Source organism: Macrotis lagotis, chromosome 5 (genome assembly GCF_037893015.1).
Source record: "Macrotis lagotis isolate mMagLag1 chromosome 5, bilby.v1.9.chrom.fasta, whole genome shotgun sequence".
Lineage (NCBI taxonomy): Eukaryota > Metazoa > Chordata > Mammalia > Peramelemorphia > Peramelidae > Macrotis > Macrotis lagotis.
The window spans coordinates 188297294-188316146 of NC_133662.1; the positions used below are offsets into that span (position 1 = coordinate 188297294).

The 18853-nt window shown below is 33.7% G+C and overlaps 1 protein-coding gene across 5 annotated transcripts in view; it reads left to right on the forward strand.

Moving 5' to 3' along the window:
- SMOC2 (SPARC related modular calcium binding 2) overlaps positions 1-16376 on the forward strand; it is a 251190-nt gene extending 234814 nt beyond the window's left edge. For 2 of the 5 annotated variants that reach the window (XM_074188071.1, XM_074188070.1), the window contains 4 exons: positions 3822-3924; positions 6865-7139; positions 10081-10118; positions 14455-16373. In XM_074188071.1, the coding sequence (XP_074044172.1) occupies positions 3822-3924; positions 6865-7139; positions 10081-10118; positions 14455-14472 (434 nt within the window). In that variant the 3' untranslated portion in view covers positions 14473-16373. Of the gene's footprint in view, positions 1-3821; positions 3925-6864; positions 7140-10080; positions 10119-14454 lie in introns of all 5 variants that reach the window. The other 3 variants (XM_074188072.1, XM_074188074.1, XM_074188073.1) reach the window with 3 other exon arrangements.
- The last annotated feature ends 2477 nt before the right edge of the window (positions 16377-18853 follow it).

Genomic DNA, 18853 nt, shown 5'->3' on the forward strand with positions numbered 1-18853 from the left:
ATGAGGTTGTTTCCAACTTTTGAGATTCTGTTGTTACGACTAAGTTTTGATTGCTCAGGACTGATGAATCTCCTAAAGCAGTTACATGTATTGAAATTCACATAATTTTAAGCTATAATTATATAAAACATGATAATTGGATTCAATGGAAGTATGCAGATAAATTCAAAGAATGTGACCCTTCAGGAAATTCATTAGTCACATTAATGGAAACCTAGTTGGAGTTGTAAGGGGTAACTTCAAAAAGTTCAAATGTCTGAAGAATTTAAGGTTATCTGAGTTGGACCAAAGTTTAACTGAATAGCTCTGAAGGGATACAGTCATATCATTTCCCTGGTGACTTCTCAGGATTTTGAACTACAGATTAGCTGCCTTACAAAGTTTTCTTCATCTGTATTCCATTAAATAAACAATCAATATTTATGAATTTATATTCTAGTTTCTGTGCTAGGAGTTGCAGATGTAAGTACAAAGAATGAAACAAAATCAATTCTGAATAATAATAGTTCTCAGAGATAAATTTTAGCCTATTAGATTTTTCTTGTTCCAATTTTCTTGATTAAACAGACTTGGCCTATTTGAGTGACAGGGTTGGCATTACACTGAAGAAAATTGCCATTTTATATAAGTATAGAACTAAGAGAGCATTTCAAGAGGTTTTTTTATGTAGCACTAATAAGTTTTCAGGGTACCAAAAATATTCATCTGCTCCTGCTTTCCAAGAAAGATATTTCATTATCTACATATGCCAATAGATAACTTATATTTCCCCATTTTACATAAAGGCTAGGTACCAATCTTATCATGTCTATACTCTCTGTAGATAATAATCAGTTTTTTCCAGATGTGTTCAAAAGAAAAGAGCATTGCCTCCCCCTTGTCCTCTCAACTTCCACTCCCATTCCATTCTTGCTGAGGATTCACATCTGTTTTCTGATATGGGAAGTTAATGAAGTAGAACTGGCTTAAATACATTCCTGTTATATAAACTTTTATATACACAGGAATAAAAGAAAAAGTCCCAAGTGTCAAAGAGAAATTTATAAGAAACAGGGTACTTTTAACTGCATAAACATGTTGTTCTTCATAGTCTAGCTGTTATAGTACAGAACCACCACACCACTATCCAGACTCAGAAATAGACAGTCTCACATTCTGAATGGGGTTTTATTTCCTCACCTTCTCATGGGCCCTTTGAAAAATAATTTGCTAGGACAGAGCTTTCTAATCTTGGATAATTCTTTCTCCTGTTTAAGGGGGCACTGGGAAATGTAATGAGATTATTAATCCCTACTGATGGACAGATCTCTTCCCCTTGGGCATTTAAACATTCCTTTTTTTTTTCCTCCATGCTGGAGAGACTTCAGAGTAATTGGAGTACCTTGAATGATTTTCTATGCCTTTCCCCCCCTTTTTAAAATTAATTTCTCACAGAGAAGAAGTTAGCCTGTCAACAGCTATGGGTTTGTCATTTCATTTTATTACAAAGAGCTTCAGAGGAATCATTCTGAAGCTAGAGGTGGTCTCAGAATTTCAATAATTTCCCATCAGGATTGAGTTGAAGGTCCTACTTACTCAGTGTAGGGACTTTAAGCTAATAGGCCTCTGAACTTTAAATCAAACATATTATAGTCAGACTAGAATTTTAGGTATGAATAAACCAGTGGGGAATAATATGTGACATTATAAGATCTTTCTGAATTCATAATGTCACACCTTGAAGGTACCAGATGGAAACATTATCCTTCCCTAAGGAGAGATAATGAGAAAGACTTCATTTTTAATCTTCTCTGGGTCAGGTTACCCAGTTCTTTCCAATTTCAAAAGAAGATAGTGAGAAGATAAAACTATGATCATGATGCATTCCTGTAAATATTCAAAATAAGAAGAACTAAGAAAAACAGCTGTCTTAAAAAACAGCTCCAAGCAACTTTCTTAAAAAAAAAAACCCAAACAATAACAACAAAGACAAAAACACATAACCAACCACAATAAAGCAAAGTGAAACTTGTTTGCATGATGGATGGAAGGAAGGAGGGAAGGAAAAAAAGAAATGAGTATTCTGTGCCAAATTTTATAGGTATTATTTCATTTGATCTTAACAAGAACCCTATGAATTGAATGCTATTTCCAACCCCTTTGGGTGACTAGGTGGTACAGTGGAATGTTGAGCCCAGAATCAGGAAGATATATTAAAATCTAGCCTCAGACACTAACTGTGGGACCCTGGGCAAGTCATTTAATCCTGTGTGCCTCAGTTTCCTTATCTATGAAATGAGTTGTAGAAAGAAATGGTAAACCACTCCAATATCTTTACCAAGAAAATCACAAATGGGGGTAACAAAGACTAAGACACAATTGAAAAGTGGATGAACATCATTTCTAAAATGTGTAGAGAATTGCATCAAATTTATAAGGTTGGGGTGGCTAGGTGGCACAGTGGACAAAGCACCGACCCTGGAGTCAGGAGTACCTGGGTTCAAATCTGGTCTCAGACACTTAATAATTTCCTAGCTGTGTGGCCTTGGGCAAGCCACTTAACCACATTTGCCTTGCAAAACAACAAAACAAAACAACAAATTTATAAGGTTACAAATCATTCCCCAATTGATAAATGGTCAAAGGATATGAATAGACAGTTTTCAAATGAAGAAATTAAAGTTATATATAATCAATGAAAAAAGTTCCAAATCATTATTGATTAGAGAAATGCAAATTAAAACAGCAATGAGGTATTACCTCACACCTATCAGATTGGCCAAGATGAGAAAAAAGGAAAATGATCAATGTTGGAGAAATTGTGGGAGGATTGGGATACTAATGTTTGCTGGTGGAGTTGTGAATGGATTCAGCCTTTCTGGAGACTAATATGGAATTATGCCCAGAGAGCAATAAAGCTGTTTATACCCTTTGACCTAGCAATTCCAATTCTAGGTCTATATCCAGAAGAAATTATAAAAAAATGGGAAAAGTCCTACATGTTCCAAAATATTCATAGCAGCTATTTTTGTAGTGGCAAAAAACTGGAAATTGAGGGAATGACCATCAATTAGGGAATATCTAAACAAGTTATGGTACATGAATATTATAAGAATACAAAAATATTATAAGAAACCATAACTGGTCGGACTCTAGAGAAGCATGGCATGACTTACAGAATCTGATGCTGAGCGAAAGGATTAGAGCCAAGAGAACAATGTACATATTAGCAACAACATTGTGAGATGATCAACCTTAATGGACGCAGTTCCTCTCAGCAGTTCAGAGAGCTAAAACAACTGTATATGGACAATGTTATCCTTATCCAGAGGAACCAAAACAAAAACAGAATAAAAAAGAAAAAAGAAAAACCAATCCTTCAGAATCTGATGAACCCTTTATAAAAATTATTTCTTGTGTATATCTTTCCCTTAATTCTAATTCCTCATACCAAAAATGACTAATATGTAAACATGTTTGACCAAAATATGTATGTATAATACTAATTTGACTGTTCACCACTGAGGGGAAAGGGAGTGGGAAGGGAGGGTGGAAGGAAAATTTTTAACTTAAAAATATACATGGGCATATGGATGAAAATAAATAAATATTTAAAAAAAGAAAAATGACAACAACAGCAACAACCACCCTCATTTTTCAGTTGAGGAAACTGAGTCAGACTGAAGTTAAGTGACTTTCCCAGAGTAATACAAATAGGGTCAGATTTGAACTTATCTACCTCACTCAAGTCTAGCACTCTATATACCATGTCATCTAACTGCCTTTTGTGAACACAATTATATTATTAAATATGAATAATATATAAATTTTTAATTTTTCAGGTTGTCCTGGGGCCAAGAAGAATGAATTTCTGACCAGCGTTTTGGATGCCCTGTCCACTGATATGGTACATGCTGTTTCTGATCCCTCTTCCTCATCTAGCAGGTAAATTGTACTTGATTCTGGGGTGGAAATTTGAAATGAACATTTCAGGCTTGTCCCTGAAACTGGTAGAACAGTATTAGAACTGGGCTAGACTGATACTCATGGGAAAAAATGTTTTTTACATCAAAATACAAAATAGGTCTTACCCTAGAAATAGTCTCCACTTTGTTGCTGTTGTTGTTTTGTGGTCAATTTGAAAAGGCAAATCTCACTATTTCCCTAATTTGTTTTTATGAGTCAGCCTGATTGGACACAATAGAGGAAACTTAGAGGAAAAGAATGCTCTCTATAGGTCCTCTATTCACTAATAAGCTATGTCATCTTGAACAAGTCATTTTTAATCTTTCAGTGCTCTAAATGTAGCCGCTGGCTACTTGAGTTCAGATCTGCCTATAAGGAATCATTATTCAGACTGGGGCAAGCAAGGGTGGAAAGAAAATTTATTAAAAGAAGTTACAACACATAGGAAGGGATGGGGAGGGAGGGAGAGAGAGAGAGAGAGAGAGAGAGAGAGAGAGAGAGAGAGAGAGAGAGAAGAATAGCCAAGCAGTATTGGGTGGTCCAGCAGATCAGAGAAGACTGCTGCCCTGAGCAGGAGTCAAACTCAAATTTTTAATGTCTTGACTCTCATAGGGAGGGCAAAAAGGTGAACTCCCTTTCTCTTACTGGACTGGGGAATTAGGTAGAAGGTGAAGCCTAAAGAGATAAGGATTCAAATTTTACATTAATCAATGAATCAATAGCAATTTACATCTCCACCCAATTCCAACATTCACAATTCTCTTCATCTTTCCCTGGCATCTTAAGCACTTACCCATAATTATAATTCTAAGACTATAAGTTTTATAGAAGGTAATGACCTCTTCTGCTAGAGGGAGTTTCCTCACATGTAAATTGTCTATACTAATAAAATCATAGATTTGATCCTATATGTAGAATCTATTCTGATCCCATTCTTTCAAGTACTTTTTGTAATAAAGCTGAAATAGTGAAAATACAATTTGTGATAGGAAAAATCCTTAAAAAGGAACATTAATGTTTTATTCAAAAATGTAGTTTCTGCCCAGAACTCTTGGATTGTCGCTTTGAGTTGAATTTTAGTAATTATTAATTAGAATACTGAATTTATAATTCTTAGATTGAATTTTTTAAATATCTAAGTAATATTGTTTTTTACTCTAGTATTTTGACTAATTCTTCAATTTTATGACAAAAAGGCATGAAAGTTTTTGTTTCACTTGAAATTTCCTTCTATTAGCAATCTAATGAAGATATCTTTTCCTTAGAACTCCCTCCACAAAATGGAGGCCCCAGGAGAAACTAACCAGGAAAGAACAGGCATATTTTACAGAGGGATATTTCAGATTATGAAGAGTACAGGGGTGGTTAGGTGTTCTAGGGAAAGGAGGCTCTAGTTCTAAGGGGAAGTTACAGAACAAGATAGAGAGACATAAAAAATGGTTTTGAAATCTAGAATTCAGGAATGTGGCTGGACTGAAAATGAGGTCCAAGAATGTTTATTCCTCCCTCAGTTAAAAATCTGTCTTTTATGGTAATTTAAGAGTAAGACGTGAAAAGAAAAAGATAAGCAAAAGCAATAGAAAATTTCTGTCAGCTGAGGTGAACCAATTCATTTTACTAAAATGAGAACCAAAAACTTTAGCTTTATGCTTTATATTATGGGAAAATATTTTTTTCTGAAAAAGTAATTATAATCTAAAATACTCCCTCTACCAATGTAGAAAGCAATGAATTAATTGCCAGATTAGAATATTCATTATAAGTTTTTAAGAAAGTGATTAACTTTAGAGAATGTCTGAAAGAATTTAACATACCTAACTTAGTTTCAAATCCAGTCATTCAAATGGATATCAAAACTACCAGAAACTTCCCAACCCAACCTGAATAACAAGGTAAGAAGATTCAAAAGTGGAGAACAATCCACACTCTGCCAATTCAATTCAATAGTCACTTATTTAGGTCCTTCTCCATGTTAGGAGTTGAAAATTAAAAGATAGGAATGAAAAACAAGTCCCATCCTCAAAAAGTTTCTATTCTGTGTTTCGTATATTTATATCATTAATAAGATCCATTTTGCCTGAAAGAATTTACATTTCCTAACATTGATTAAGCCTTCTGAGCCAAGGAGATATTATTGATCAAAAATTAAAGGTTCCCTTTAAATACATACATATATATACACATATGCATATAAACACACATATACATACTTCTTTCAGAAATATTTGTATCAGAATGATTCTTTAATGAGTTCAGTGTAAAATGACCTAGAATCATAGAAATTCAATTTATTTCTTTGTTATTGTGTCTCACGTTTGAATTGGGATAATTTCTTGAATAAAGTGTAGGATAAGGATGATTGTATTTTCTACAATTTGGTCTATACCAAAGGTCTATACACCTGACTTTCAATAAAGCACCACTATCTTAGAACATTTAAGAAATTTTGGGAGTAATATGAGTACATTTTTGACATATGACAAAATTTTAAAAAAATATCTTTTTCTAAAACCTTAGAAAAAGGTTACTTTTTTCCCCTTAAAGCAAATATATGAGAACTCAAACATCAATTCTAAGGAAAGGCCAAGGAGGAAGACCTGACTCCATAGGATATGGTAAATTGTGTCTGTGGCTTTTTGGGAGAGGGTAAAATATAGCCAGGAGTAGTAAAGATATCTTATCTAATCTCAGTTCTGTGTACTCTTCTTTAACTTTTAAGATAACTCAAATTAATATTATCTTTGATTATTTATTCCACCCCAACTAGACCTTAAACTCTCTAAGGGCAGGGGTTAGGTCATATATTTTATCTCTCCTAGCACATAGTGGAGGACTGCTGGAAGTTATCACTAAATACTTTTTCAATGTGATATTAACAAATGAATATCCAGAAAGCTCCATAGTTTGTTTTCATTTCAGACTCTCAGAACCTGATCCCAGTCACACTCTAGAAGAAAGAGTGGTCCATTGGTATTTCAAGTTACTTGATAAGAACTCCAGTGGTGACATTGGCAAGAAAGAAATCAAGCCCTTTAAGAGATTCCTTCGGAAAAAATCCAAACCCAAGAAGTGCGTGAAGAAATTTGTTGAATATTGTGACGTGAACAATGACAAATCCATCTCTGTTCAAGAGTTAATGGGCTGCCTTGGTGTTACAAAAGAAGAAGGTAAAGCAAACACAAAGAAACGTCATAGTAAGAACCTTTTCTAACTTTTTAAAGTCTTTTATTAATAAATCAAATCTTGACATTTCTTGAATTTTCTTTTAAGATTTAAAAAATTGCTTCTATGACCTAAAACATCTTAAAATTTTGGAACAGAAAGAAGTATTTGCAAGTTGCTTACAATCATTAGCCACTAGAATAGAGGGTTAATTGCAAGCCCAATAGGAATAAACTAAATTGAGACAAGAGAATTTACATTGTCCCTCCAAAATCAGATCATAGATGGTGGAAAGATATTTTCATTCCATTAAAAAAATGCCTTGCCTCCAGTTTCCTGAAGGGCTTTGTTGAGAAGAATTATGTTTATCTTTCATTTCCAAAGAAGACCATACCAGGGAGGTGATGACAAGTATATGAAATGGATTTGAAGGGGGAAGGGGCTGTTCTAAGTCCTCAGTCTCAGTTTTTCCTCCAGGGTCATCTGGCTCCAGTGACCAGATATGAATCAGGACAACTAGAGATGGGCCTGGATGTGAGGCAATCAGGGTTAAGTGACTTGTCCAAGGTCACACAGCTAGTAAAAGTCAAGTGTCTGAGACCAGATTCAAACTCCTCCTTACTCCAAGTCCAGTGCTCTATCCACCATGCCACCTAGCTGCCTTGAGAAGAAATTATAAGCATTTTATGGACCCTTTCTCTCTGTGTCATAATCACACAGGGAAATTTGAGCATATTGCCCCATTTCTGGACTTCCTGTCCCCAACTTGAAGCTTAGCAGATCCCCTAATCTTCCAGTCATTTAAAATGTAAGGAAAGAAATATCAAGCAAAATGGGGATTAAATAGTTTCTTCTCTTATTGTGACATTTTCCTAGGTGCCTCAGAAACATTTCCTTCCCAGACTATTATCTGGGCCTTTCTTATATGAAATTGGCAGAAAGAAGACAAATAGTCCAGGAATGCACTCCAGGATCTGTTTGTTTGGTTTATTTTTGAACAGTATTAGAATTGGTGTTGATATTCATGGAAAGACTTTTTACAGATAAGAAATAGAAAATATATCTTAAACCAGAATCAATATCCTTCCCTTTTTCCCCAAACTATTACCTCTTTAAGAAGACATAACCCAAATCTATGAAAAGCAGGGAATTAATGGTATCTCTTAAGCCTAAAAGGACTAAACCAACTAAGGGGGTGATAGGTCCAACTCTTTAGGGCCATAATCTTCTTTTTTTGATGGAGGAGACAGATGTAGAAAGGAATTCTGTCTTCAGTTGAGAGAGGAGCTTCTTTGGGATGAAAATTGCTGCTGATGGTGATGAATTATTTGAAAACATCAAATCTTGGAACAAGGAAGATAAAAAAATGACCCCCAAAGTCTGTGTAAACACTGAAGAAGGTTAAGGTATTATTAATAAAAGGAAAAAAAAATTAAGCCATCTATAAACTTACCAGCAAAGTAAGAAAATAAATGATTATTTTACTGACTTAGCTGTCAGTATTCTAAATGTAAGTTCTTTGATTGAAAACCAACTATAGGAGGAACCAAATAGAGGAACCAAATCCTCTCCATCGCGACATTTTCACATAGGAAACCAGAAGACAGGAAGCTAAAGGAGAAATGCTGTAAATGTCATCATAGCAGAGAAGTATATGAGGTTTTTTTTTTTTTTAAAAGGCAGTCTAGTTGCAAGATTAGTGTAAAACCAATGGACAACCTATAGAGTTCATTGGTATCTGTATAATATGAGCAGAGTATGAGGATGATAGGCTATCAAAAGAAATCATTATATTTCTGAAAAATTAGGCGTTATTTAGATCATGTATTGGGAGTAATTAACATTCTAAAAAATAGAAGATCTGAGGATTGCTGCCAACCTTATTTGTATATGAACATGCTCTTATATTATGTCTTAATAAATAATCATTTCCTAATAGACATTTCTTTAAGAATTTCAGTAAAAATCATTCTACATTTATACCAGAGAAATTGTATTATATTTTTTAAAAATAATAAAAACATTTTGTTTTTCCAACTACACAATGGGCCTGTTTATTATACCGATTATTTTTGGCAAAGTTTTGAGTTTTTACAGTTTTTCTCCTTTCCTCCTTGCCTTCCCCTCTCCCCACAACAGAAAGATATCTGATACAGAGTTTACATTTGTAACCAAATTGCATTATATTTTAATAATAGTTTCTGCAATCAACTTGGATATTTAGTTGAGCTCATAAAATTTTTATTTAATATATTGAAGAACCCAATCTTGGAGTCTCTGAGGATACCGGTATAAACACATAATAGTACCTGTCCTTAAGGAGGTCCATTCTCCTGAAAGAAGGGGTAGGAGGAGAAGAGGGCTACAATGTGCACCTAAATAAGTTACTATGAGTGGTAGTAATGGTGGACATCAGCAAAGCCTTTGTGTAATGAGCACATGTTGAACAGTTCTTTAAAGGAAGCTAGAGCCTTTAGAGGGCTTGGATTTTGGGTGTGAAATGTTACAGTTTGTGTGATCAGTACTCTCTTTTAACTGAAACAGGAAGAGGGTAAAGAGGGTAAAGAGAAGTGAAATAAGGTTTAAAAAGTAAAGAGGTCCAAGTTACATTGTGTAGAGTTTTAAAGACTTATTAAGAGAGTTTGTGTTTTATCTCAAATGCAATATGGACACATTGAATGTTTGGGGGGGCTTATAAAATGAACAAATCTGTGTTTTAAGGATATCACCTTGATAATTGTATGAAGGATACATTGAAAAGGAGGGAAAAATGGTGACAGGGAGACAAATAAGGAAGAATAATCCAGGTGAGAAATGATGATGCATCAGGGTAGAAGATAGGTGAGAAGGAAAGAGATGAATGTGAGATATGAGGAGGTGGAATCCAAGTATAGACTATATTCCATGGACATCTCTGAAGGTGGGCCACTGTGTGAAACAAAATATAATTTGAAACATTTATTTCTCTTTCAGCTCCAAAAGCCAACTCTGAAAGCACCTCAAACAGGCAGGTGAGTGTGACATTACATGCTAGTAATTCATCACATTGTTTAGGATAATTGAAAATTCTGCTGGTGCTGGAATATATGGCATCTTCAAAAAGATACTGCCACAACAATCAAAAGAGTTTCTTATGTCCTTTCATCCTCATGGACTTAACCATCTTACCCAAAGTGTGTTGGTAGCATTTTTTTCTATATTTTTCAAATTCAGTTATAAAGTACCTTGCTTGTTATTACCCTGTAGAATTGATAAATTCTTAAGAGTGTTCCCAATTTTAATTTTAATTTTTAAAAATAAATTTAAAAAATACTTTTCCTAATGTTCTTGATAGAGAATATGTTTTGAACCACTCAGACAGCTATAAATAATTTTTCCAAGTCAGACTGTGTTGATTGTTTTTAATTGGAGGTGCTCAAGACATAAACATTTTGAATACTCATTTTTCATTTAAGTCATCTAATAATAAGTGTTAGTTTTTCCAAGAATTTTATTAAGAATTCCATAGTCAGACTATATCAGCACATACTGAATATATGTTGTTCACTCTTTTCTGTCTTCTTCGTCCCATTTGGGATTTTCTTGGGAAAGATACTGGAGTGATTTGCTATTTCTTTTTTTTTAATTTTTAAAAATTTTTTTTTTTTGCAAGGCAAATGGGGTTAAGTAATTTGACCAAGGCCACACAGCTAGGTGATTATGAAGTGTCTGAGGCCAGATTTGAACTCAGGTACTCCTGACTCCAGGGCCAGTACTCTATCCATTGTGCCACCTAGCTGCCCCTCTATTTCTTTCTTCAACTCATTTTATAGATAAGGAAACTGAGGCAGACATAGTTAAGTGGCTTGTCCAGGGTCACACAGCTAGTAAGTGTTGGAGACTGGATTTGAACTCAGATCTTCTTGACTCCAGGTCTGGAACTCTATTCACTGCACTATTTAGCTGCTTTATACTGAATACATATATACATATACATATATGCATTATATCTTTATAAGTGTATATATTTATATATGTGTATATATACATACATATCTATGTAGGTACATTGCCTGCATATGTAATATACTATGTATTTATATCCATATATATGTATAAATACATATCTGTTCAATAAATAGGCATGTTTGTGGTGAGTTTTTTCCCCTCCCCCCCCTTTACTTCAAATCAGGAGTATTTGTCAAAAGATAAACACAGGTTGAAACATTTCTTCTTCTCTTAAAACCTGGGCAAATCTCCCTTCCTCACTTCAGCTAGTCAATTTGTTGCTTACTTTATCTCTTTCTTTGTTTGATGTTCCCTACACATTTCCTAAGGCAAGCTATGCTTTTGTTGTGGGTTTTAAATGAAGACCTCCTCCACCTTGGCTGGAGCTTAAAACCATTTCATAGGGCTAGATGTGTGATAAGTTTTTCTTTGTTTAGCAAATGTTTATGGTTTTAACTTTAAAATCCCTCCACAAATCTCTTACACTTTAAAAATGGGCTGACCTGAAAACAATTAAGGGTACAGGAACTCCCCAAACTTTCAAAGAATTGCTTTAATTAGATAATGACAGTTAAGGGCACACTTACACTACTCTCAATCACTCAGGAATAGTCATTTCAAAATACTGCCCATTGTTCTGCTGAGGGAGTTCTCTTAGGTAAGCCAATCCATTTTAAAGTTTTTCAAATTTTTTTTGACATTATTACTATAAAACATGAATTTGTAATTAAATTTTGCTGGGTGATCCATTAATGACATTTATGTGGTATAAGAATAAAAATTATAAATGATTCATCTAAGGAAAACTGAAAATGGATATCTTTAAGAAGTTGCCATTTCTCTTATAGCATTTAATCAGGAAAAAAAAAGAAAGAAAAAAAGATTCTCATCTTCCTTTCTATTGAAATTTGTATCAGATTAGAGCAATATCATCTGCTTTCCACAGATAAATGTAGCTTTAAAAATGTTGCCCCTTTCTACTCATTCAGTAGACTGAAGGGCATCTGATAGTTTTGTCAATTTAACTTTACCAGTTTCTTAATAATTCTGATTTAAAAGAAAGTTAAAATACTATGCTGTTAAGTAGATCAAATTGTACGTGATAAAAATTGTAAAGGGCTCTTAATCAATTTGTGTGTCTTGGATTCCTTTGACAGCCCTGTAAAATCTGTAAACCTCTTTTTGGATTAATGTTTCGTTTCTGAATAAAAAAAAATTCAGGGGTTTAGAAAAGAAACTAGTTATATTGAAATGTAGATATCAAAATCTGTTTCTTTAAATGTTCATTAACACCAGATCTAGAACCCCACCCTTAGGAAATAAAAGGCCAAACTGGAGAAGATGAAGACAGAAAGATAAATAGGCTGGAGAAATGGACCTGTGATTTCATTTGGTTTGGAGGATCTTAGGATAAGGAAATTCCCTCTATCAATGCAGGTCAATCCCTTCTCTGAAATTTATATCCTTAGAGAGTTGCCTAGAGCCCTGACAAATTAAGTAACTTGCCTAGATTGACACTGCCATTATATGTCAGCGGCAGACCCTAAACCAAAGGCTTCCTGACTCTGAAACCAGATCTCTAGTCACTATGGACACTGCCCAAGAAAATGATTTTAGCCTGGCAAAATTTGGATGATCACTTTTGATTCTTAAATGTATGTGTGTGTGTGTGTGTATATGTATATGGATAGATATAAATATAAATATATATATATATATATGTGGGTATACACACACATATATGGTTTCCAAAGAATTATAAATTCCTGTAAAATGGAAAGTAGATAGATTATTTTAAAACTTAGTGAACATAACTCTGAATATAATTATTTAAATTAAGTTCCCCATTCTTTCTTTAATAGATCATAGTCAATCAAAATATTCCTCAGTTTTTGCTTTTACATTTTTATTATCTTGCTTACAAACTATATATTCATTTGAATATGATATAGATTTATTTCTAGATATATATTTATCAGTTGCTTGTATTACTTCATTTACTAGTATATACAAAATGAAAGATTAATGGACTTTGTGAGGAGGTATTTTATTTTGAAAAGAATATAAAACCACTTCCAGTACTGATTTTCAAATGTTCTTTCAAACTCAAAGGGAAATAGGACCAATAAACCACAGAGAAATATCCTCTGTGGGCCCCAGATATTTTGACTTAAAATATATATCCCCATTTTATTGCATTTTTATTAACTTTGCTAATGTTTCTCAATTACATTGTAATCTGATTTCCTCATTGGGGGAGTATTGTGGGCCACGTGTTTGATGCCTCTGTTCTAGGAAACCATTGGCCAATTTCAGTTTTCTGAAATTGTACAAGTCAGATAAATGGGGAGCCAACATATTATTTGAGAAACATGCTCATTAATAGATTCCATGAACTGTATTTAGGGTAGCTATGTCCTCAAAGCACTTTATTGTTTGTTCCAAAGTGTCTCTTGCTCCATTTCATTGTGTTCTATTCAATATAGGTTGATGAAGTAAATCAGAAAATAATAATTGGGGCCCAGAAATTATTCCTAGAAACAGTTGATTTCATGGTTACTCCATCAGTGTGAAATTAGAAGGTGATTGATTGTAGGACTCAGAATGGAACCCTTGTCATTTCTTTGTTAAGTTAATGCTCCTGACCTATGTTCAGCAGGATATGAACATGTATTCTGAATTGAACTTTTCGTCCCTACTGATAACTGAGTATTCCTGATCTAGTGGGATCTTTTCTCCTTTGCCATAAGACAAAGATTGTCTGTGTGTGTGTGTGTGTGTGTGTGTGTGTGTGTGTGTGTATTTTAACTGTATACAAATGAGTGCTTCTGGGGGAAAGTTAATAAAAGTACATTCTTTAGTTGAAACTAATATTTTTGTAAAATCTTTCTCAAAAGGAGCATGATATTTTTAAAGGGAAATCAATATCCTTAACTTTATAATCTGTCCTCTTTGAAATAATATTTATCTTCTTGACTGATTATTTTTCTTTCCCATACAATAAGAATGTGAATATATTCAGTATCTTGTTAGTTGATATCTTTGATTTGAAATTTATTTGAGAGATGAAGGAGGAGGCAAGGATTATAAAATGGAACATTCGATATCTACATAGAATGTGGACTATTAATTACTATTGTACTTCCTGATTATTTTATCAAACTTTCATTACTTTGAGATCAGCTTGAATCTCCAGGGGTTTTTCCTCTATTAACTGGCATGAATGAAAGATTAATCTTTAAAAATCTTTAAATAGAAAAAAATAGTTATATTCTCATTTAAATATAAGCAATATATTGAGTTTTTCCTATACATTACTAAATCAGACCTTTTAAAGTATTTGTCTCTTTTATTTTTCAGCCAAAGAAGCAAGGATGAATCATAGCAAGGTAGATCTTCGACATGTGGGAGATTTCCTCACCAAAAGGCAATTAAAAAAAAAACAACCATAGTATTTGCACTTTGTACTTTAAATGTAAATTCACTTTGTAGAAATGAGATATTTAAGCAGACTTTTAATCTGTGAAAATGGAATGGCTAGTTTCAAAAAAATTAATCACATACAATGTATGTGTCTTCTTTTGACCTTTGAAATCTGTACTTGGTGGAGATGTATTAAGTTTTCATTTGAACTCTTTTTTTTATTTTAAAGCATTTTTCTGCAAACATTAATGTAGTAGATATCATCTTATTGTAGTAGGTTATCTTGGTTCTAATACCATGCCTCTTTTCCTAACCAGTACAGTCATTTAACATAGTTATGCTGACATTTTGCTTTATTTGAAATCTACTGTACTCACAAATATTCTTGAATCAGTGTTGGGACTTTTAGGTTTCCAAAGAAAGTTTGTAAAATACCGCTGGCTCTGCAGTTACTAAAAGTGGATTCGTAGCATAGAGAAGGGTTTGTGTTTTGTTTTGCTTTCCAGAGATCATGCTCATGCAGTGAGCTATGAAACCACTACAGGATTCTAACATCTAGATTTAGTGTTCTTGTAGGAAAATAGATTTTTCTAAACATTTGCTATGCACCTTCCATTGTAATCTTTTACTTAAGTTTTGCCTTTGGCTCCAATTAGTCATGCAGCAAACTAAGAGAGAGAGTGAATTGGAGTGTCACTCAGAGTTGGTCATGCCAAACCCTAAAGCATGTTCCTACTGCTGTCTGGACAAGGCAGTAAAGAGGGAGATTTATTCAGGACAGTAAATCTAATTACGGAGAGACAAGGCAGGCTAAACATGCTCATTTGTCTTGCTTTTTCCCCTTACACCTGGCAAAACTCTCTCCTACCTACGGCTGCCCCCAGGTCCACTGGAAGGTAAAGCTATCACCTGAATAAACGATGAACACTTCAGAGAAATAGCCAGCCAGTGTCCACTGTGCTTTAGCCATTGAATTTGGAAGCCAAGGAATTCTGGTAGGCTTTCATACCTCCCCTCTCAATCATCAGGGAATGCCTCAAGGGAGGAAGAATTTGCAGGTGAGCTAAGAATTCTGTATCTGATGGGAGTATGAGAGAAAAGATTCAGGAGTTGAATACTTATATGGTGTAAGCAGCAGAAACGTCTATCATCTGCTTAGCATCTCCAACCCTGGCATCCATAGGAGGAAACTTTATTTTAATCAAAAATCATGAACTTACTTAGTTAAGATATTTGGGGCATGACATGCGAGTAATGAATAACAGTTAGTTGTGATGCTGTCTAGGCTTGAACTTCTGGTTGGGAAAAAATCTTTATGGCAAATAAAATACTCATGGAAAAGGATGTGTATGAATATATTTAAAATGTGCAAAAGTTAGAACTGCTAACATTGGAACAACAGTTAAAAGTACAAATGTGTTTCATCTTTGTTTAAAGAAAGGGTTTGATCCAAAATTTATTTGGTAATCTTTCATATTGTTAAACTTTGAATTTAATCTTCTTCTTAGATTAAAACACAATATGCTATTAAAGTCGTTTCTTTGTCTTTTATTCTAATAAATTTGAGCACCTATAATATTTTTGCTAAGAAGGGCAAAATAACCAAGTCTTATAAATAGAAGAGTCAATTAAGCAAGCTGCCAGTTCACCAACAAGGATGCATAGAGAATTACTGTTGAGCTCCATAGGATATGCAAAACCATATAAAGGATGTTTCCTTTCTATAAAGAGTTTTAAATGTATTTGGAGAGACAGGACACATACATACATACATACAAAGCAATTACCATAATGGTACAGATATAGGCCATAGTGGTACTCCTCCTTGCAAATCTGATTTGTACAAAACCTGAATAAAGTTTACTTTGTGATGATTGGATTTTCTCCATCTGTGTATGTCTGAAAGAGTTTGCTCTATACATATTTCCTCTTTTCTCTCCAACCAATTCAGTTCTGTGAATTTGTACTAAGACCAGCTTGTCTTTATAAGCAGTCTACCAATTCCCAGGTCACACTTTTCCATTCTTAATCTTGTTTAGGGCAACTTGGAATCTCTCTGACCTCTTCCTCATATATCCATCCAACTACCTTTTTTAGTAAATATATTTAATATGGTTTTTAAAAATTATTTTATAACAATTATTATATATCATATATAAATAACATTTCATATATATACACATATATAATAGCATCTCTTTAATTTCAAAGAGCTATAATTTAAAAAGTGAAGTCTATATCTGTGAGGGTGACTGGCATTTGAACCAATACTGAAACTATGAGAAAGTATCCATGGTCAAGTTCAGATTAAGTACAAAAGGAGGGAAATAGCATTGTAGATTGAAGTCATAAGGGGAAAATTCATAGATGAATAGGTAGGTTAACTGCATCCTAAATTGTAGCATCCATAAATTATGGAATCATTATTAAAGAGTAGGGAAACTTACTTGAACAGATACAACGGGAAATATACTGGCCACAAAGTAACAGCAATATTGCAGGATGATCAATATGAATGGCTTACTTTTTCCTCAAGCAATGCTGTGACCAAGAGAATGCTGAAGGACTTATAATAAAGAATACTATGCATCTCAGACACAGAGCTGATGGTGTCTGAATACAGATCGAAGCTTTTCTTTCATTTTATTTTTCTTGAGGTTTCAATTTTATTGAGAGGGGCTATATTTACTTTTACAACAAGACTATTATGGTAATGTTTTCATGACTACACATTTTTTTCTTTTTTTTAAAGGTTTTTGCAAGGCAATGGGGTTAAGTGGCTTGCTCAAGGCCACACAGTAAGGTAATTATTAAGTATCTGAGGCTGGATTTGAACTTAGGTACTCCTGACTCCAGGGCAGGTGCTCTATCCACTGTGCCACATAGACACCCCACATGACTACACATTTTTAACCTAGAAGGGAGACAATTTGGAACTCAAGGTTTTTGAACTGAATGTTGAAACTTTTTTTGCATGTAACTGGGGGAAAAATAAAAAAAAAATTAAAAAGAGTTGGGATGCTATTTTGGATCTAAGAAAAGTTATAGAAATGGTAGTAAATGATTTTCATGGTTCCACCACACCACAAAGCTGCCTCATGAATATGTTGTTGCCTTGGTGGATCTGCATTCTCATTAGCTTTGATATTTTCCCCACTAGTTAAGATGGAGAGCAGACTATGCCTTCTCAAGATGTGAATTTCTCCATGATGCTTTCCCTAGAAATACTCTGGTACTTTTTCTTATTTCTTTGTTTTTGCAAGGCACTGGGGTTAAATGATTTGTCCAAGGTCACACAACTAGGTAATTATTAAGTGTCTGAGGTCAGATTTGAACTCAGGTCCTCCTGACTGGAGGGTTGGTACTCTATTCACTCACCTCCTAACTGCTCCTGTCTTGTACTTTTGATATCTTTTATAGGTCATTACTTTGTTCTTCCAGCTGAGGTTAGGTCATGTCTGTCATTTCCTTTTTTGAGTATATGGATCTTTTTTTCTTTTTTCTTTTAGTAACTATCATTTCAGTAACACATATAGTTAATTGCTCAACAAATATTTATTTTTTTAAAAAAATTTTGCAAGGCAGTGGGTTGACTTGCCCAAGGTTACATAGCTAGGTAATTATTCAATATGTAAGACTAAATTTGAACTCTGGTCTTCCTGACTCCAGGAATGATGCTCTGATCCACTGTTCTACCTAGCTGCACCTCAACAAGTATTTTAGGCTAACTGGAATGTATACATGTGTATGTACATACTTAAATCAATAAAGAGGCTCTTATTGAGGGTATATTTTATAAACACATATTTAAATATATTCTTTAAATGTGAATTGTAGGAAAATATAAATTTGTAAAACATATAAGTGTATTTATGTAAAATGGATATTTAAATACATTTCTGAGATAAATTTAAATATAAATTTCAAAACGTCAAAACAAAAAGAATTTATCTAGTATTTATGATAAGCCTATCTTAGTAAAAATTTCAGGGGGTGGGGACAAGAAAGGAAAATTTAAAAATAATGTTGTCCTAGCCTAAATTAAAAATCAGGATCCAGAATAAAGGAGATTATTCTACTATATATTGCCTAATTATGTCACATCTGCACTATCTTAGATAAGATGTAGATAAATAGAAACATATCTAGAAAAAAAAGAGAAACTGGATAAGGATTAATATCATGCCAGACTGTTGAAACTGCCTTCCATAGGAAGATTGATTGAAGGAATTAGGGATGTTGTCTTGAAAAAAAATACTGAAGAGAGTTGTCTTCAAACATTTGAAAAGCTATAATGTGGAAAAAAGACTGAAAAGGAAAAGGAAAAATATATTTA